This window comes from Vidua macroura, chromosome 1 (genome assembly GCF_024509145.1).
Source record: "Vidua macroura isolate BioBank_ID:100142 chromosome 1, ASM2450914v1, whole genome shotgun sequence".
NCBI lineage: Eukaryota > Metazoa > Chordata > Aves > Passeriformes > Viduidae > Vidua > Vidua macroura.
Window position 1 is genome coordinate 47,643,153 of NC_071571.1, and position 22,108 is coordinate 47,665,260.

At 37.6% G+C, this 22,108-nt stretch overlaps 1 protein-coding gene and 1 long non-coding RNA gene across 5 annotated transcripts in view; one reads left to right on the plus strand and one right to left on the minus strand.

Moving 5' to 3' along the window:
* ELMO1 (engulfment and cell motility 1) overlaps positions 1-22,108 on the minus strand; it is a 303,043-nt gene that overhangs the window by 160,907 nt on the left and 120,028 nt on the right. For 3 of the 4 annotated variants that reach the window (XM_053976921.1, XM_053976912.1, XM_053976927.1), the window contains exon 15: positions 297-401. In XM_053976921.1, coding sequence (XP_053832896.1) covers positions 297-401 — 105 coding nt within the window. Of the gene's footprint in view, positions 1-296; positions 402-11,371; positions 11,476-22,108 lie in introns of those variants that run through there. The other variant, XM_053976931.1, reaches the window with a different exon arrangement.
* On the plus strand, positions 11,626-13,777 carry LOC128807011 (uncharacterized). The gene is made up of 5 exons (XR_008437019.1): positions 11,626-11,692; positions 11,812-11,960; positions 12,807-12,929; positions 13,257-13,400; positions 13,574-13,777. It is a non-coding gene; the product is annotated as an uncharacterized LOC128807011 (long non-coding RNA).

A 22,108-nucleotide genomic window follows, 5' to 3' on the forward strand; every position in this document is an offset into this window, starting at 1 on the left:
ATCTGACAAAAGCACAGGCTCATTTCTCTTCTCTTTGCAGGCCTAAGCAAAAAGGAGTGCAAAAAGTAATATCTAGAATATTTGACTCAGCAATGACAGAAAAGACACCTGTACAGCTTTCTCCCAGAGCTTTTACAGACTTACATCATGTTTTAGTGTTATGTGGTTTGTCTTCCTAGAGTTTGTTGTTAATGATATCAGGATTTTGAACCTCCTCTCCAAAGTCAACTGCAAACAGGACATAATTAGTGTGAACAGGCAACTGCAAAGATCTCCATGAGAAGAGGAAGCCTTACCCGAATATAAGCATCCTGGTGATGTTTGGCAAAGTACAGCATGTTGTCAAGGGCCAGCATTCCAGGAGGGGTCTGTGTGAAATCCATTGCTGGGTTTACATGATTCTGCAAAAAAAAAAGAGCAAGATCACTCAGTGAGCACCTTTACAAAAGCTATCAGTTCCCCAGTATTGGTAAGCACTGCGTTAGCATGGTGTGTCAAAAAATTTTCAGGAACAGAGGTCTTTTCGCTGAGGAGAAAACTCTTAATAAGGAAATTGTGTCGAAAAACTCTACAACCAAATGCAGCCATTATGAGGTTGGCATGTCAGTAATTCACTTCTGCAGTTGTGGAATGGAGTTTCCCAAAGGCTGAACGCTTTAGAAGCACAGACACCCATGTCGTTCATGGAGATAGACTCCTTGGTGGTACTACAGACTAAAAGTACATGAAAATACATATAATTTAGCCAACAGACACCAAAACACCTATTTATACAACTGTTATGGAACTATTTCAAATAAACCACAAAGAATAGAAAAAAACCCTACCACACTAAATTGCTGTATTAAGTCTATTGGATCTTGTGGACTCCTGAACACAAAGGGACTCAGATAAAATTTTATATGAAAATAAAGAGATTCATCGTGTGGAATTCAGGAACATTTTTTGTTACTTTCTGAACCTATTAATTTCATCTATGGAATTAATGAATAAACATACCATATATAATTAGAACTCATTAGCTTCCACATGCACATAGATATTGTAGATGTTCAGTTTCACACACTACATGAAAAACTACAGATGCCCAAAATATTTACTAACTCAGCTGATTTTTTTATTGAATGGAATAAATGTACATTTGAATAAGCTTCATGTAGTTCATGGTTTAGACATGAAAATTTGCCTGCCTACACCACAGAAGCTGCTCAGAAGTCCCAAGAATATATCTCCATCGAAAAATGCCTCCCTTCTGCTAAGCTATTTTTATCAGTATCACCTTTGCAATGTCTTCTTCTCCACTCATCATTCTGACACAGAAAGATATCCCTAGCTCCTTTGCAATGGCATTTCTATTCTGCAAGACCCAGCTGACAGGGACTTTAAAAGTGCATTTACTACCAGAAAACTGGCAAAGCTCAGCACAAGTTTCTTCCATTACTCTGTTTCTGCAGTGTGCTCAGGGTCTGATCCACCCCCTTCACTGATAAAAGCATGGGTTTTACTACTTTTTCTTCTGTTGAGTCTGTCAGGCCTTAAGGTGGTAGAAGTGAGTGATTCTACTTTTTTGCCCATTTTAACTTCAGATGTATCATATGTTGGTTTTAGCCAGTCAATAATTCACAGTCTCATAAAAGATTAAAAATAGTAGAAAGCAAAAGTTATACATTAAGATGCCTACTACAACTTCAAAAGTAGACAAATACATTATTCTGAGGATGGCATGCAGAACCTGTTGGTTGTACTTTTCCAGATTAGGGCTACTGGTGTACAAGCAAAACAATCACAGACTAATTAGGGAATCAAGAGGATGCCTGGAACCCTAGATTTTATATAGAAATATCTATGTAATAAATATTTCAGAAGGGTAGTTGCAGTTTAGGAAAGGAAAACAATGTCTTACTGAGTTGTAAGTTTCAAAACCTCTCCCTTAAACTTTTTTTTTTTTCACTTTCATCAGCTGATCTGAATGACAGACAATCACCTTTCATTGCTATTTCCCCAACTCAACCTTTCATCTTCCACATTGATGAATTTATCAGTCAGAACATTTAAAATCAGTACAAAACTGCTTCACAAACATCACAAGCCCTACAGACTTCAGCTTCTGGGAGGAGAAAACTTCCCTTACAATTTTCAAGCATTTCAAAAGGGGCATTTTAAGAGAGGCTGAGTCGCACAGACACACAAATGCCCCCCCAACCCAGCATGAATATCTTACAGATTTTTCTCTGCACTTGAAGCTATCTCCATTTTGGCCATAAAGTACAAGTCCTGAGGAGCAGTGCTTGACACTGCACTGTGTCATGAGGTCCATAAGGTCCATTTCCTTGGGAAAGTTACTGGGAACCACAAGAAGCACCAGTCAGCAGGGAACACTACAGCGCCAGTTTTACAAAAACTTATGGAAGTAGAGCTACAGCATAGGCCTGAATGTGCACTCCTGGCTCCCATGCTACAGCACAGGTAGGGTACACTTGGATAAATACCTGACCAGCACAGAGAGTTTCAAGACCCATCTACATTTCTTCAGCTATTAAAATACTATAACTTATTTCACTGGCATTTACAATGGTAAAATAAATGCAGAACACAAATAAAAAGCCTGACCTACTGTTGCTTGAATAGTTTTTTGCTTCATCCCATTCTAAATCAACAAAAAAACAACAAGGACATGAGGAATCTCATGACATTTAGTAAGGATGACTCGTTTTGTCTCTTACCATCACTACTAGTTCCGTGTTCAGTCAGAAAAAAACATTTCTCCACCACTTTTACTTTGTCTCCAAGTCAAAACTATAAAACCAGCTATTTTCACTTTGTTTTTGTTTTTCAAAAGTTTCTGTCACATGGAATCCCAGTATATCTAGGGCTTGATCTTCAGCTCTGTTGATTTAAATAACTAGAAATACAGAAGCAGATAATAGCTGAGGATCCACAAGACAATTCTGGCATGTGTGAGACAATACATTACCTTCAATCATACTTCAAATGCAAAAGGAATGTCAGACACTTTGTTCCCTTCCTTTTTTCTCCCTCCCCCTAAAATCATCTTTTTCTTTACATGATGAATATTTGTGGTTGAAATATTAAGTTATTGAGAGGGGGTTCAGAAATGAGATACAAAGCTACGTTATCTAAAATGTTGTAGTGAATAATTCAGAAGTAGGCAAACACCCCACCTACAATATAATTTATTAAATATATGGAACACAGTGCTTCAGGCGTATTTATTGCATCCATTTAGTACAAAATCTATGGTATGTTTTGCTTTATGAAAAGCAAAGAGTAAGAAATACAAATGAAACAGATTTGTTACCTCACATTTTTCAGATAATTTTTGATTTTTTTCCACTAGGCTGAGTAATATCTTTGCATTTTTCAGCTTCAGCATCTATGCGGTATTTAACAGCTTATGCTCTTATGCCATACATGTTAACATACCAGAACATTCAAGAATTTGTTAGCCAACTCAATAGGATACTGTGGAAACAAAAGTTCATTGGTTTTGATAAGATGAAAACTCAAAATCACATCTGCTTATGTCATTTAAAAAAAAAATTAAAAATCATGTGGCATGTTTCAATATGAGATAAGATGAAAACTCAAAATCACATCTGCTTATGTCATTTAAAAAAAAAATTAAAAATCATGTGGCATGTGACAATATGACAGCTATTCTGGCTAAATCCCAGTGCAGTAATTACATTCAGACAATCTAGCATTCTAATGCAGTTCTGGCTGTGTAAAGCTTTCTTCTCTATCCTGAATGGCTTCACTGTCTTACTCCTGGCTTCCGCAGCAATCTCTGAGGGATGTATAGATTTTAGTGGTAGGTACATGTCCTCACACCGAGGTGCCTATTCACAGCAAGGGTGTACTGTCTGTAACTGCTAATGGCATAAGGACCACTTATTCCTTATATTATTCCTAACAACAGCCCCTTCCACATGAACATGCTGAAGCACAGGAACTATTTATTTCCCTGCATTTCTAGGTCATTAACCTGCAAATTTATTTGTGTCTTGACAGGTATTGACAGCTTATCACAGATTTTGCACCAATGGTGTGTGCAGCAGCCATGTAAATCAGTCGTCAAATCATGATAGTCTGTCCTGAAAGCAGTATGGAGAACGTGTTAGACCCAGTAATAGTTGTTTTCCCAATCCCAAAGCAGGTCAAGTGAATCCCTATTCTGCATGCCTCACTTCTGTAAGTGGCATGACAAAAACACACCAGAAGTTTCCAGGGAAGAGTCAGGATTGTAAAAGAACTGATGATAGAACAACTTCCAAATGTCACAAGAATCCAATTTTAATGGTACCTTTCTAAAATGAACCCTCTCAAAACTGGTCATATTTTATGATTTTTTTACAGAACAATCTGTCTAGCAAGGTAACACCAGGGACAGCAATTTCTTTCTCCCATCTTCAATTACTCGCTTACTCATTTTCTTTGTCCTTTTAAATCTAAACCACTGTTCTCTGGGCTGGGAAGGAAAGCAATTACCTACCTGATTCTACAGAACCTCTGCAAAACCTTCCCCAGATCAAATTGGGAAATCATAGTAGTAAATACGTGGAAGTTTGCTCCTCAGAACTCAGGACAAGAGTGGGAACTTTTTAAGTGAGATTTAATGTGAATTATGAATCGACAAACTTATGCTAAAAGTATCAACGAGCTCAAAGACTCACCATTTACCCCTTCCCTAAATAAACCTGAAGTTTTACATGCAAAATGTTCCCATCTGTTCATTTACACAAAAATTAAAAATAAGGGAAAATACTACATTAAACCAACATTTGTGAAGAGGTAGTCAGCTAAAAGTCTTAATGAGGAAATATTTTTGTCATTTTATTTAGCGCACTGTATTCAAAGAGATGATGATGTCACACACCACTTCCATCATCACACTTAATGAGATATAACAGTGGCTTTGGAATTTTCAGCCTCTGTGTAATCAATGAAAGCAAGAACTAGCAGATTTGTTTTTCTCTTGATAACTATTTGAATATGCAAATGTGGGGTTTTTTTTCTTCCAAAGCCTGTTTTTTTAATTTACAACAGAACTCAGTGCTAGAATGAAAATGTATCTGGAGGATTCCTGAATTCAAAAAAAACAAAAAAAAAAACAACAACAACAAAAAAAAAACAACAACAAAAAACAAACAAACAAAAAAAAAAACCCAAAAAAAACCCCAAAAAAACCCCAAACCAAAACGAAAAAACACAAAACAAACCAAACCTACAAACAAAACCACAAAAAACCCACACTCTAATGCAAGTGAGAAGTATCTAAAACTCAGTAACTGCTATATATTTGAAAGAATATGAAGAAAATAATTTAAGATACTTTCAATGCGAGTCATTTAAGTCACATCCCCACTATTCCACCACATATAAAGAACTCCAGTATATTTGTACTGGATATAATATTCATGAAGATTTACAAATTATATCTGCATATAATGATGGTGATTTTTCCTTGAATTAATTTTTAGGTCTTTTTAGCTTTGTGTTTTGGCAAATATTCGTCCATTTCTACTAGCAGGTAGAAATTTTGAGGTTTGTTTTTCTTTATTGTTGTGACAGCTTTGGGATACATATTAGTAGACTATAAATGTTATTCTCCAAAAGGGAAACACATTCCTATTTAGGTAACATGTTAAGCGTATTAAGTCTGTTAAGCATGTTAAACAACAGACTTGCTGGATCAAGTTTAACCTCACCAATATAAATCCAACCCTCTCAATAGCAAAGAAATCTTAATTTCTGTACAATCTGCTCATCATTTGCCCTACAAAAGATAAAAAAAGCAATAATTTGACTACCGTATATCCTTAATTCATTGAGCTACTATGTAATCTAATGTAAACAATAGAGTTCTATGTAAGTCACCACCAGAAATCTGTCCCAGTCGTGTAAAGATGCTATAGTGGTAAAAATTGTAAAAATCTGAATGTTAAAGAGGTGCAATTAAATCACCTAAAAATCACTAAATAGACCATAACAGGCAGGTAGAAAACACTACATATTTGCAGTTATGAATGAATTACACATTGTAAAGAAAGACACAAAGCTCTTGCATAATTCTTTGTATTTTACACATGCCTATATTACATGGAGCTAGTGCTTTGGATTCCAAAATCTTAAGCCCTACAGGCTGTCAGTAATTTAAAAGCCTAGAAGAATCCAAAATGACTGCTGTAACTCAAATGATCACATCTTGTCCAATGCATGAAAAATGTGAGCCGCCTTTCATGTTTTATTTCAGTTAATAAGAGGAGATTTTAAAGTTAGATGCATGTTTAGCACTTCACATATTATTGACTTCTTACTACTGAAGTAATGTTTACTGGGCAAATACAGTTATCAAGCAGTAACACGTCATGAACTCTTTCAGGAATATATAGAATGAATCAATGGGATGTGGTCATTTCAATTAAATTTTTTCAGCATGGAAAATTACTTTCAGATATCTCACCATATCCACTAAGCTTACAGAAAAATGGAATAAGCAGTCAAACATCCAGTTACAGATATAGTTGGGACTGGGTCAAAAAACTAAAAGCCATAATAGTTTATTTACTGAGATTACCAGATCATTTTACAGCCAGACCCTTCCAGATTTCCTGTCTACCCCAGCTTTTAGGGCAAAGTCAGTCCACTTTAGATCGGCTGCCAGGTGAGATGTGAACTAATCCAGATGGCTTTCACTGCAAGGAATTAGGGACCCTTCCCATGAGATTTTCTAGAGGCTCAGCTGCAACAGTGTGAAGCAGGTGTCCCTCCAGCCAGGGCTGCTGGAGAGCAACCAAGAGCTACAGCTTTTCAGAAAGCTCCAGCTCTTACAAAATCACAATGGAATATATTACCCAAGTCCTGGCCAGCAAACCACTTTTATATTGTTTGAACTACAACACTCACGAAGTACACTGGGAAGAACTGGCACATAGTACCCCCAACCTCAAAAGAACTACTGGTATAAATACAGGCTTTTTTATTACTTTAATTTTTCCAATCTCATTAAAGCAGTTTGCCCTCTCTATACAGATAGAAACTAAGGCATGAATTCTCATCCTGCCCAGCAGGAAAAATATCAAGCTAGCAAGAAGACAGTATTGTGAGAAAACAGTGTGAACAGTGCTAGCAGGAACAGCAAGCCAAAGAAATTAATCCATCTACACTTGAATACTGCAAATAAAAATGTATTAAATGTTTGTGACTAGACAAAAGTCATACCCACAAGACTCAAAATCTACCTCAGCAATTTTATCGCTGTGATTCCTATCAAATGTGTCAATTAGTTAGACTTAGTGTTCCTAAGTCAAATTTTGTCATCAAAAGCTTTTTTGGAGTTTAGGAAAGTTTAATGCCTGTTCAGTAAGGTAGATTGTGACTTCCACTCATTATTTAAGCATAATGGCTGCATAATTCTGGAGAAATCCAGAGCTCTTCAACAGACCTTTTTTACAAAACTTAAGGAAAAGATACAAAATAGTTAATGAGTGTACATATATATTTTAGCATAAGCTCCAAACAAATGAGTTACATTCCCTATCAATAAGGAAAAAAGAAATCTCTCTGTACCTTTTTATTAAGTAAAAATGAAAAATTCAAACCCAAATTGTGCCAAATATTGGGCTGCTTGAATTGGAATTTTCTAAGCCTTAGACTACTACAAGAGCCTATATTTGATTGTTTTAGTTACACTCCAGGCAGTTTTATCTAAACTCTTTGACATAATATGTGCTTCTGAAATTTAAGGTGCATTAATTAAAACAACTTTCAGTTATATTCCCTCTTAAAGAAAAATTACTTAAATTATAAGCAATAAAGTAAAATCAAAGTCAGTCAAATAAAAATAATCATTAGAGGATGATTATTTCCTGAGGATGTAGGAGGAAGGTCACATGTGAAGCAGCCACTTTATTACTGCAGTGGGCTCTCTCCTATGACACCACTGAAGAGTGAAAGTCTGAATGGGATCCTTCCTGCTGCAGCAACTATCATCTCCAGTAAAGGATACGATGCTTGTGTACTATGGTAGGCACAAACACAGAACAAGAACAATGACACTCCATTTGAGCAGTGAATTATAGTTCTCTTGGAATTTCATGACTACCAATGACAGCGGTGGCTGGGAACATTCCCACATCTTTACAATCCGTGCTGCTTTGAGAACAGTGAGCTTGGAAAGGAACCTAAACTCAATGCCAAGCATCACGAGGTAAGCTGGGATAGATCCTGCTCTCCCTTTAGATATTTTTGTAGAAAGGTTTTGTGATTTTCCTTTTTAAGCAAGCTGGCTAAAACCTCTGTCATGTGCAAAAGGAAAGGCCCAGGCTGTTTTTAGTTCAAATATAGTGGAGAGAAATCAGCCCTATGTCTGAGAAAACCCCAGTTCAAAATGAATCTTCCATGTGAATTCTACTGGCTCCCTGACAGCCAGATACAACAGCTGTCCAAATTTAAAATGGAAAATTCTGTCCCAGAGCTCTGGAAAACAGAACTGGAATGGCATTTGCAGCCGGGCATATGGACCTGCAGAACTGGGTGAAAAAGCCAGCTACCATTTAGGAGCTTTGTGGTTCACCCACTGACATTTATTTTATTACCTGTGACCAGGTCAAGCTTCTAATAATCCCAGAGGATAAGATGAAAACTAATCTACATCAAAGGAGATGTCAACAAATCTGATTAGCTACCTTTGGATGGACATTCTCAAGTATTAAATTACAAGATCCACAGTCAAATTTTTCCCCTGCTAGAGTACAAACAGCCAAGCTCTGTAGATGTCAGGGACAAGTTTGGAATACCAGACCAATCCTTCCTAAAAACTTTCAGTCCATATTCTGCCTTAAGTCAACAATAACCTGCGCCCATCCTGTAGGATACTCTCATCTGTCTTCAATAGCAAGGTAATAAAAAAAAATACAATAAAAAAATCCCCAAAACAAACCACAAAGATTAAAAAACCACTGGATCCATTCACAAGAGAATTTCAGTTCCCTTGACTTGCATTTTTCTTTGCCTCCCTCTCCAGGAATGTGAAGATCTTCTGACTAGAGTTGGGCTCTGCAAAATGCTCCTATGTGTTGCATGTCTAGGTACTGTTCTGCTTTGCCTTCAGTCTCCTCCAGACAAATGCCATAAAGAGGATGGAGCTGCACCAAAATGTAGGGAGATTTTTTTAAAATATAAGGAATTTTTAAAAGGAGAGATATCTCTACTATTCTATGACTTTTATGTGAGGGTTGTGTGTGTAACAAGTGGACTACATTTAGCTACCAAAATATTCAGAATTCAGCTATGAAGGTGTTTTTAATTTGGGGAAATAAATTGGTTATTTAAAAATAAAGTTCCTTTCTCCCCTTGTCTTTGAATTTATTCTCAGGCCTCAGTTAATGAAATCTTATATTCAAAAAGAATGTTTGTAACTCTTTGTAACTGAAGAAAATCGAAATATTTTGTTTGCTATGCTATTTACCATTCTTTAAATATTACGACATGCAAAGAAACCCCATGAGGAATGAGACGAGGAAGAAAAAAGCAATATGCACATGTAAGTAACACACATACCTGTTTGCAAGCATGCATACACTGAAAAATTTCATAAACCTAAATAAAATATTTGCTGTAATTAACATTAAATTGAATTCACACAGTTTCACAAAACTATCATCATTTAATATTGGGCAAGGGTTTGTCTAGAATCACCTATCCAAGCCAAGTCTTGTGAAACAGGTGAAGCTCACATAACAAAAGAATTGAGATATTGAGATGTCATTATGTCTGACCGGTTTTGTGGGGGTATTTCTCCTTTTTTTTTTTTTTTTTTTTGTGCAAATTCTGATATGTGTGGTACATAATATCCAGAGAAGGACATCCAAGATCCATCCATCTCCCAGTGAAGGAATCAGAAAATAATTTTTCTGTTATGAAACAAACTTGAAACAAACTATTTAGCCCAACTACATTAAAATCCATGGAGCTTGCCTGCCCCCACGAGTTCAAAATTGGGATGCACACGGCAAAGAAAACTATTCAGTGAAACCATAAATAGTATATATATAAAAGAAAAAAACAACCAGAAATGCAGTACTCCATTGTGACTAAATTAGCACATTTACATTTGTTAGTGGATTTTCTTCAAGAGAAGCATGCTTTTTCAAATCACAAAGAGTTTAATATTTTTATTTTACAAGTTCACAATTGAAAATACTGGAAAAAGTATAAAAACTAAAATACCAGCTCTTTATTCCCCCTTCTCGAAACAACTATCTTCATTAAGAAACTGATTTAAAGGATAATTCCTTCAACTAATACTTATAATAAGCACAAAACCATGATATAAAGAATTTTAAAAATCAAACCACAAAAGGAATTATGTTATACAGAGCCACACAGACACACAATCACAGATATTTCATTCTGGTTAGTTTTAACTTCATTGTTGAAGTGGTACTGAAAGGTCAAAGAAGCTCAGTGGCCCATCAAGATTTTTTTTTTCCTTTCTTTTAAATCTGTTCTCCTCTGGAAGGACTACAACTAAAAGGAATTCAGATGCATATGGTAAAAGGCTGGTTTATTAATTTTTTCAATGTTCAAGTTGCTAGATGCCCATAGCTCTGGACAAATAGTCCTGGGAAATCACATGCAGCTGCATGGTAAACAACAACAGCAGCTTTAACATATGGATTTCCTGGTCTCTCTTATTGGTCACTATAAAGATTCATCTGACCCAGGGACCTCATCCTGTGTATATCAGCTCAGATAAACAGCATCAAGTTTATACAAAATTAGTAGATTCTCTACTGCACAGATGTCATCAGGTCTGTCTTTCCTGGTTACAACATAACCCATTTTCCTTAATAAGAAAAAAGAGTTCCTCAAGTTTTCTCCAAGTAATTTAAAACCTCATGCCTCCAAACAGCATTCATTCTCTTGCATTCTTCTGTTAGCACCCAGGATCTGCATACAGCAGTCTGACAATGAAGAAAAATTGCACTGTCTTTGGGATTTACAGATAATTTTCAGTTTTCACCACCCATCTAATTTTTTGTCATTCTCTGCATTTATTCCACACTGCAATAACACTTGGCTGAGAAGATGTGATGTCCCCCAACAGCATGTGCCCCTGTGGCCACAGGAAATCACCCCTCTCTTGGTGGGGTCGTACCTCACTCACACAGAGGGCAACCAAGATGAGCCCCTGCTTGTGGCAGACAGGCATCTGCCCAAACATCCTTGCACTGCTCAGAGGGGTCCAGGGGCTCAACCAAGAGATTTGTGGCTCAAACACTAACCCTGGGGCCTACCCTGCTCCAAGTTATACCAGAGGAGATGTCTCCCACCACCACACACTGACTTGAATATCTCAGCACATCCAAGTGTCCGTGTGAAGAGCGGAGTTTCAGCATGAGCTTTGCCAAGTTGCAAACCTCAGCAGGGAGTGCTCCATTCTACCCGCGGGATTCCTCTTTTCAGAACAGCCCTGCATTTCCACAACCTACCAACAAACACATGCCATGGCATGGAACCATGGAATGCTTTGTTTACAGCAAACAATAGCTTAGAACTATGAAAGTCTGCTTATGGGGAAGATCACAATAGGTCACACACCAATGAGTTCCTAACAGCACCAAGCATCAGAGTAAACTTGAGGGATTTCTGGATTTCTGCCTCTCAGGTTTGAAAAGAGATTTGCTGCTGATGCTCACATTTGCAGACTGTAGTCTGAGTTAGCATCAAATACAAGTTTTTCTGATTAGATCTATAACTGCATTTACAAAATCCTTTGTTTTACAGATTTGTAGAAACTCCTGGCAGGTAAAAACAACCAAAACTAAAAATCCTAGACTGTAAGAAAGCATCCCTGCCACAGAACCTACACAAGGCTGAAAAACACTCAGAACACAGGAACAAACTGTTATTTGGGAGGATAAAATATCTCACCAGTAAATGACAGAAAGGAAAATATTTACAGTGCACTGTATAACAAACCATAATATGCAAGCCAAATTAAGTAACCCACAGAAGCATCATTTAGCCTAAACATCAAACACCTGCTGGTATTCAACTGAGAAATGGGAATTTACAGCCAGAACAGATATTTCTACTATTTCTAACGCTGAAAAGAATGTGTCCATGAAAGCGAGGTGTTGAAAAACTTTGGTGAGCAACTGACATCTGGTGTGATACTGTTGCCCTCTGCTGCCAAATATTACACTTCAGTTACCAGCTTGCTTTTAAAATGAGATTCCGTTGCACTCCAAATAATATCAAGCCATATATAGCGGGGAAACCAAGTATTTCTATCTGTAGGTGAATTATAAAGAAAAACAATCCTGACAGACATTCAGTATTACTGTAAAGAGAAGATCTAAGCACTCTGTTAGAAAACATTCTGTGGCATTTCCACATTGTGCTTCATATTGTAAAACAATCTAAAAGATTCATCTAATAAATTAAAACATTCCTTTATTTTTCAACAAGCAAAGTGAAGACTTCAACAAATGAAATGGAACCTTTGTGGGTTTGGTTTTGGTTTTCTTTTTATTTTTAGGAAATAAACTTTAAAAAGTCAATTTTCAGACTGAATTATCTCCATATAGGTACAGAAAAATTAACTGCAGAATTAACAACTGGCTTGCAGATTGCAGCTCCTCCAAATGCCAGTATAGACTAATAAAATCATTAGCTACATCTTTAGTATCATCATCAGTTCATTTATATATCCTTACTTTTCCATTCTTTTTTTATTTTCTTGTACTTCATGTATTTTGTTCACCTTTCTCACATAGCCTTCAGCACCTTTCTTGTGGTTTCTCTGCCTGAGATCTATCAAACAGCAATGTTCACAGAAACATCAGGAAAGCAAGATGCCAAAAGCAAAGGGAAATTTGAGAAAAATATCTAAATCACAGGTAAATCTGGTTGTGCCACCTGCAGTTCAACTTGTCTGTGACGTTCCATTTTTAAACTTTAATTTCAGGTACTTTAAAATTATTTTAAGTGTTAGAATAGAATACCTAGCATTTTCTTTCTGTGCAAAAGCATTAGCAAGTTTTAGCAATTATTTGACCATTTTAAAGAATGTTTTCTTAAGCACTGCATTGCTCTAACTAAATCAATTTTTGCATAATTGCTTGTCAAAATCCAAGCCCACTGATTCTATGAAAGGAAAACTTCTAAGACCTGCTCTTGTCTAAGTCTTGAAATTCCTTTTGAACATGGGCTGTGTTTGCTTGCAGTATAAATACTTAGGATTAACTGGATTTAACAAATCTCTTTGGAACACACTTTTTCTGAAGATGTTGCCTCTCTTGAGCATTTCCTGGCCCCATCTTCCAGGCTTAGAGATAAAAAACGAACCAGGAGTGGAGTGGAAAGAGAGGGTAAGCAGAAGGGTACAGAGAATAGTGAGAGGTGAGTGTCAAAGTCAGGAATTTGTAAGAATTTAGAAGTGTAGGAGTGCTAGGGCAGAAAGCAAGACAGTGCACACAATATTAATAAAATTCACAAGCATTTCAAACATTCACATCAGCTTAGATGTTTTCACTGCTTTAAGGTCAATATTACTTGAGGTCCTGGACTGTTATTCCCAGTGATCATATCTTGTTCTTGTGATACTCCTGTACACAGCAAGAGGATTACACAGGTAAATATTACTCTGTGAAAATAGAAATGACAAAACTCACCCTCAAGATGTGATTTGTCTCAGCACTTCCAAATAAGTGTTTATGAATGTAAATACAGTCATATGAAACTCCAACTCTGTGTCTTTACTTAAAATATTATCAAATCCTGACAGTGACAGTCACTATTACAACTACACTCTTTCTTAACACTAAGAAATAAATATGTAGGATTAGTCTTCATCTTCCCAAACTTACCTGGAAGAATAAATCAGTAATGGCTTATTTATAGATAGCCACCGAAAAATTTTAGCTTCAAAACAAAATGACAGGAGTATGAAGCTCGCAAACGGCAGAGAAGAGCAACCTCTGGTGGTTGTAAAGGTAAAAACGAGAGGAGAAATCCTATGTACAGTCCTGACTTATCTCACTGGTCCAACATTAGGGGTATTTCAGTGGCAAAGGGCAGAATGTAAAACATGGATTTTGCTGCGCTGAAAGGTGCTTAATTATTAGCTGCCACTACTAAATGACAAAGGGTTTTGCATTAGAAGGAGCCATATTTACATAAAGAAATATGGCAACTGACCTGATGGTCTGGCACTGCATATATGAGTAGCACAGCAAAACAAAATCTTTTCAGTCTTTTCTGGGTTTTTTCCACAGCAACAACTGATTTCACAAGTTTTGAAATAGTAGCTAGATAAATAGAGGGTTGTAGGAGTAGAAAGAGTGGAGGAGGATGGAAAACTACTAATAGCTTTCAGTAGTACAGACAATCTGTCATGTATGCTGTTCTACCATTAAGCCAGTGATTAAATCTTATCAATCTAAAATTTAAAAAGGATCAAGTCTAAATTTTAAAAGGATCAGATCTAGTTTGGCACATATGCAGCATTGTTCTAAAAATGTTCCTCTACCACTGCCAAAGCCAACAAGAAAATCTAAATTTAAGGATTCATTGCTTTTATTATAGTTGAAAAGCTTTCCCAAATGATAAAAACCTATGATCACTGCAGAGTATCATCTACCAAAGGAAATAACAAGGAGATGAGAACTAAATAGCTGCAGACAACAGCTCACAATCTTTGTGATGAGTTTTTCAGCATTTTAGACCAGTTCCAGATTTCAGTCTCAAATCACAAAATTTCAGTTTCCTGTTCAGGGCTTTCACAGTCCTATAACTCATAACATTGTAAGACTTCAAATATTCTGGCCTTCCTTTTTTTAGGAAGAAAAAGGATGACCATCCTCAGATCTTCAACAAGAATAGCTAAGTAAATGCATCACATGGCGTTTGCTGCTGTCCATCTCCCTCTCACCCACTCTCCTAGGAAAGTTTTTCCTCCCTAGCCAGGCAAACTGGTACCATTAATCTAGATGACCAGCTGGAACAAGGGGGCATCAGAGATCCAGCTGACATTAGTAAGTCCATAGAATTTAAGGACTATTCATATTCCTGCACGGTTTGGCATCCCAACTCCATCCCAATCTTGCCCTGTGTTAACTTTTTAGAGCTCAACTCAATCTACTGTGTAATTGACTAATGTTCATTCACACCATGCAAATTCCCTAGAATTGTGCACTTTGACTCTTTACTTTTCGTCAGTCAATAATAAAGGGTGGATGTTCATCACACAACAACCTAATTCTTACTATCTACTCACTATCTATCACTATCTACTCACTTTCTATCACTGCAAATCTGAACATTTTTTGAATACGCACAGATCATCACCAGTAAATCTGTGACTCAAATCTTCAGTCAAATAATTTATCATGAATAGTAGGCTGCAATATATCAACAGTTGAAGTTAAATTGTTCAAAACTAGGTTGCAACTACTTCACAGACTAGAAAAATAAGCAAAAGGTAGCAGCCTATCTTTAGAATAAAAGAATCGAACTGTAGTTGAACTATTCAAGTCAGAACCCCACACCTTGTGGCAAAAAAAAAAAAAAAAAAAAAAAAAAAAGGAAAGAGCTTTGCCTATAGATCATAAGAGGTGGGGCTCGTTGTGCTGACTATTATTATAATGCACAACACTTCCTATTTCTAGATGCTGTTCCCAGCTTTTAATGTCTTGGACAGCATTTATTAGGCAAGTGAAACTTTCACACTGAGACAAAGATTAATATTTGGTCCATGTGCCTAAACCTAGCCCATTCATTTCTGAAAATAAAATACAGAAGAAATGCAATTTGAGTCTGTCTTTAGAAAGTCCTGACAGCTTTCAGTGCAAAAGTAGGAAATCACTGAGCAGGCTTCATACTGATGGAGGAACAAACAGGGTTAGAGGAAGAGGTGGAGAGAGGGACACTAGGAAAATCCAGAGGAGAACCACCTCACAAGGAGGGAGTGAGGATATAAAAAAGGAAATTCAGGGAGAATGAATGAATGAATGAATGAATGAATGAATGAATGAATGAGAGTGATCAAACATGCTGGAAGAAGATAGATCCAGCTGGATATCAAAATGGAAGAAAGAGCCCAAGGGGAGTGGGAACGCAAAACCAAAGACCAGGGTAAGTAACTGAGAGAGAAAGGCCAGAGAATCTAAGAAGTTGGAAAGCAAAGCATGATAGCACAGTACAGGGAGCCTCCAAACTATCAAAGCTCAGTGAATAAACCCAGAAACAGCCTAAAGACAGAGTTAGCAAAATACAGAAAGGAGGTGTGGTGTGTCAGCCTTGGCCAGCAGCCATGCACCCACCCAACTGCTCACCTACTCTCCTCTTCAACAGAGCAAGGGCAGGAAAAGGATGGAAAAGCTCACTGGCCAAGATAAGGACAGGGAGACTGTTCCATCATGGGCAAAACCGACTTGACTTCTGTAAAGCCAATTCAATTCACTGCCAATTAAAACAGATTTGAAAAGTGAAAACAAACACTAAACCAACATTTTTCCCCCATGTTTTCCCAAAGCTTAAACTTAATCCTTCACTCTCAAATCCTGGGGCAGGGGTGGGACACAGAGAATGCCATGAAAATGAGAGAGGGGGAAAAGAAACTCCCAGGTGAGCACAAGGAAATTACACACACCAGAGGTCTACTAGGTAGGTTGAAGAGGTCAGCAATTAAAGGCTGGAATCATTTGAGTTTGTCCCTCTTGCAGGTAATGATTACAAGGTATTCATTACATTATTGCAAATTATTTTCCCGATAACGTCCTTTCAGCAGAGTCAAGGGGCTCCATCTGGGGAATATATCAGGATGTCAAAGAGGTTACTGTGGACAGTCAGCTAATGAACTATTCTAGGAGACAATGAGAAGCACCACTGAAGAACCTATGAGAAAACTCTTAGTTCTTATCTTCAAAGTGCTACTTGGATACTGTGCTGTACAACAAGGGATTTTTGAAAAAGTTAAAGATAAAAGACTTAAGATAAAGTAGATTAAAGATAAGCAACTTAAGATAAAACAAAGTAGCCACTCAGCTGGGACACGCAGAAGAGAAAAAACTACAAGTCTGAAAGAAATCTCAGAAGATCCTTAGGTCTATATTTTGCCTAAGGCACGCTTTAGATAACTCTCAACTGTTTCTGAAGCTTCTTTCTAAGACTTTTTGGACAATTCCTCCATATTATCTGTGCCGGTGCTGCTTCTCCTCATGATAGAAATTTTTTGCAATGTCTAACAAATCAACTATGTGGCCATTTAAGTCATCCATCTAATTATTTATGTCTTACTTCAGACTGCTCTAAGCAACCTTGATTGCTGGTGGTTTTTTTCCTTTCACACAGTCCTCACATGCTTTGTTTCCTGGACCCACAATTGTGAAATATATAAAATGTCACATAATAATAATAATGAAATATATTCATTATTTCCATAATGAATTGACCTCCATTTTTAAACTTGTGCCAAATTTTGTCCCCATCATTCCAATTAAATATCTCTCCTATAAATGAAATGCCACCACTGCCTTTTACCTTACACATGGCCTCCTCCCTCTCAGCATTGCCACACACACACTTGAGATTTCCACAGCATTCAGACTGGCTAAAAAGGCAATCTTTTGAAGTCAACTCTTGTAAGACATCTCCCTCCTCACTGCAGGAGCCTCACCCTCTGCACACAACCTGCATTCAGTCAGTCCACAAGCCACTGCAGAGTTTCCTGAAATAATATAGTGTTCTATATGATGTTTAAGAAATGCAAACATGGCCTCAACAGTTCATATGTTCTGAAGATATCTTTCCAGATAAATCCTAGCTTAACATTTAACTTTTTTAGTAGCTACCTCACATAATCTCTCTTATCTTTTCCAACAGACAAAATATTAAATGAAGATGAAATTTTTGCCAGGGGTCCTAAATTAACACCATTGCTCTTTGTATGACTGCATAAAATGACATTATTTCTGTTTGTGTAATCCAAAATGTCATTTAATTTGTGAATGACTGTCGCCCTTTTCTTTTAAAAGTTTTAAAGTTCTTCTAAAATTTTTCTATGCCTTCTGATGTTTACATATTTCTACTGGAGTTCTCACGCACTAATGATTGTTTTGCATTCTTCTTTGTGGGAGGAGAGAATTGATAGACTGTTGGTTTGACCAGTGTGGTTGGAGAGGCGGCAATTTCAGCCTCCAATCCACCGTCACTTTTAGAATTCTATATATTGTGAGGTCAGAAATAAAACTTCTTTTGCATCTTGAGTAAATACGTGAGTTATTTCTTGTCGTAGTGCGACAAATGACATGGTGATTCTTCCATCACTGCTTCCCATATGCGTTTCATCAGAAGATTTCTTCAGCATATGTTAACTTTCTTATGCCACCACCAATATCCTGAAAGTCAAGCCCATGGCTGCCTTTTAGAGAACATCCCACCGTTCTCAATTCCCCTTTAAATTGTCACTTTTTATCAGACAGTTCCTTACTTATTTCATATCTCCTTCATTAATCTACATTTTATTTTGCTACACTAGCAAATTCCAGTATAACACAGCAAAATTATGAAATCACTCACTTCCCATGTTGGCTTTTTGCATTTATACAAACCATTTATATTTAATTTAATAAAATCAAAACAAAACAAACAAAAATCCTCAGAAGCTCTACACATTGAAAACTTGAGAAAAACCATTCTAGAATATGATTATTGGAGTTGCTTTTTCCAATATGTTAAGTTTCTTATCATTTGTTCAGAGCTGCCTATAAACAGATTCATTACAACATCTCAATGACAGTAGTGCCATTTAAGGAATTATGATGAAAATATACAGGATTATGAGTTTTTTTGTAATTATTTTCCACCTCAATTATAGGAATTAAGCTTACTCAAATACAAGGGGGAGTATTCAGGCTATTTAATTTGCAATTGACTCAAAAAATAATGAATAATTCAATAAGGTGGAGTGTATCCCAGATCTCCTAATTGGGTCATCATTTTTGTTGCATTCATCAGCATTTTAATAAATCTCACAACTATCTCATCTAAAAATCTCTTTACTTGGTCATCACAATCATCTGGTGGGGTCCTGTGGTTGCTTTAGCTGAATGTAGGTTTCTAACTATGCAGTTTTACAAATTACATTACAAGCTTCTGAAACCACGTCTGGACTTTGTCTCTTTTTGACATTACGTTTGTAGTGGCACAAGGTTTTTGATGCGGCTGAGAAAAATAAACAGAATTCTTTCATTTCCCGTACAAAATGAGAACAAGCAGTCCAGGAACAACTTAATAGCCAGACATGGCTTTACTCTCTCCCTTGAAATGAATATTTAATCAGCTCAAGAAATTGGCTTCCTGACCATCAGCATCAGGGGAATGATGACAGCATTCCAAGTCAGACTCTTGTTTGGCAGGTTCCTTGTGCCACGCAGCTGAAGCAGACAGGAGACAAACCTCACACTGATCATGATCAGTTTGCTAATGTAACTCTTTTCCTGCAGCTGATGAAAGCACTGAAGACATTTTGTTGAAAAGAAGCCGATGGGGTGAAGGCAGCTGGGAGTCAGAACACTGCCCATGTATGAGGCTGGGGATGAGCAGCCAGGTTTCACAAGAGGTCCTGCTCCCTTTCCCAGCCCTGTGGGGAAGGTAGTACTTCTCTTCAGCTGTTAAAAAGAGTTGTACCTGCAGTGTCACCTGGACTCTTAGCTCAAAGTAAAGCTTCTGTACAAGAGTAGAATAACTCTCCTCACAATTCACTGTTGACATTTTTATTATTTGTACTTTGTCTCATCATACTGCTAATAGAATAGCCTGTCTCCCTTCAGGGCTCTTGCTATGATGCTTCTTTCACAGTTTACTTTCACATATTGCTTCTTATCTCCCACTATGCTTCCCTACATTTTCTTCACTGCTTTAATCCCAGTTCCCATTTCCTCCTAAACTTTGCTCCCAATCCCCTTTTGAAAGGCTATCATAATCAAACTGTAAACACTGCTGCAGTTACCCTTGACAACTGCCAGAGTGTTTTCAGTAGGCTTCCCAATGAACAGCTTAAATGGGAGTAATGAAGCTGAGGGATGAGTCAACAAGACAAAAAAAAAACCAAAAAAAACAAACAAACAAAAAAAATGAAAACTCCCACTGAGCTTCAAAGGCTCCTTCAAAGCACTAGTTTTGCTATCATGCTTGCAACCCCAAAATTCCAATTTCCTCCCTTGAGGAACTATTTACTTGATTACTCCTTACAGATACAACAGCACTGATCCAGTGTGTACTTACCACACCAGTGGTAATTTTTTCCTCATTCATCAGTAATGAAAACAGCTAGCAGAACACAGAAAAGCTCTACTCAGTTCCTTTGTGGTTTTGGGAGAATTGAGCCCTATGCCACAGAGCTGGGCAGAGCACTCAAACTGCACAGCAAGCTCTAGTTTGCACCAAGAGTGCTGAAAACCTCTCTGTCTGTAACTGTGGCTACTGTACAATATTCAGTGTATATCTGCTAGGCCAACAGGACAATGATCACAGGAGATATGAAGCATACCATTTTACCTAAGGAGAAAGAAAACTGCATACTAACCTAGAGTAAGCAATAAATCCAGATATTAATTCACAATATGTGTGTGCACGCTCTGTTTCCAGAGGGGAAAAAATGCACATTATTGGTTAATATAAATGTGCGCAACAGTTCAGCCAGATCGTGCTCTGCTCCCCAACAGAGTTTTAGGCAAGCCCAGAACTCCAATTCATCTGATTAAGTCAGGGTAGAAGAGATTCTTCATCCCCTACTCACAGACTGAAGGACTTTAAGCAAACAAAACACAAGGTCCTATAAGGGAGTCCATAGAGTCATACCTCAGATTTATTGTGTTCATAAGTCTATATTATTGCTAACAAACTACAGGGACTTTACAGGGCTGTCACAGATCCATTAGGCAATGCCTGTTCATCCAAGATATCATTAAAAGTTAGATTCTAATGGTGGCATGTCATGCAAAACTATGTGCTTAAACTTCAGGTAGTTATTTCTTCCAGCAAGAATCATGGAATTGTTTAGGTTGGAAAAGACCTCTGAGATAATTGATTCCAACTGTGCTATTATCACCACTAATCTATGTCCCTAAGAGCCACATCCACACATCTTTTAAAATCCTCCAGGGTCCATGACTCAACCACTTCCTTGGGCAGCCTGCTCCCATGTGTGACAATTCTTTCCATTAAGAAATTTTATTGAATACCCAATCTAAAACTATCTTGTCCTGTAACATGTTGCTTGGGAGAAGAGACTGACCCCCAAAAGGCTACTGCACTCCTTCCATGGAGTTGTAGGGAGCAATGAGGTCTCCCTTAAGCTTACTTTTCTCCAGGCAAAACACCCCCAGCTACCTCAGCTGCTCCTCATCAGCCTTGTGCTCCAGACCCTTCACCTGTTTTGTTACCCTTCTCTAGACAAATTCCAGCACCTTCCTATATTTTTCTTACTGAGAACAGTACTCGAGGTGTGGCCTCACCAGTGCTGAGTACAGGGGCACAATCACTGCCCTGGTCCTGCTGGCCACACTACTGCTGATCCAGGCCAGGATACCATTGGCCTTCTTGGCCATCTGGGCACACACTGGCTCATGTTCAGCTAGCTGCTGACCAAAAACCCCAGGATCTTTCCCTTTGAGCAGCTTTCCAGATACACTTCCCCAGGTATGGATCATCGCAAGGGGTTGCAGGACCCAGCACTTTGCCTTACTTAACCTCATACACTTGGCCTCAATTATCCTCCACACACTACAAGTATGTCCTAGAATGTTTCCTTTCTGCTGTATCATATTTCCAGCTGACATCTGGTAAGGTCAAAGTACCCTGTGGGAACAAGGATTAGAGATCTTGAGAATTCTCCCAGATACTTGTGGAATATTTTGCCTGCTTCTTTATCCTGGTTGGGTGGCCTATAACAGACTCCCACCATGAAATCTACCTCACTGACTTTCTTCCTGGTCCTTACCCATAAATACCCAATCCTATTGTCACCATTATCAAGCTCAGGGCAGTCAAAACACTACCTAACATACAGGTCTAC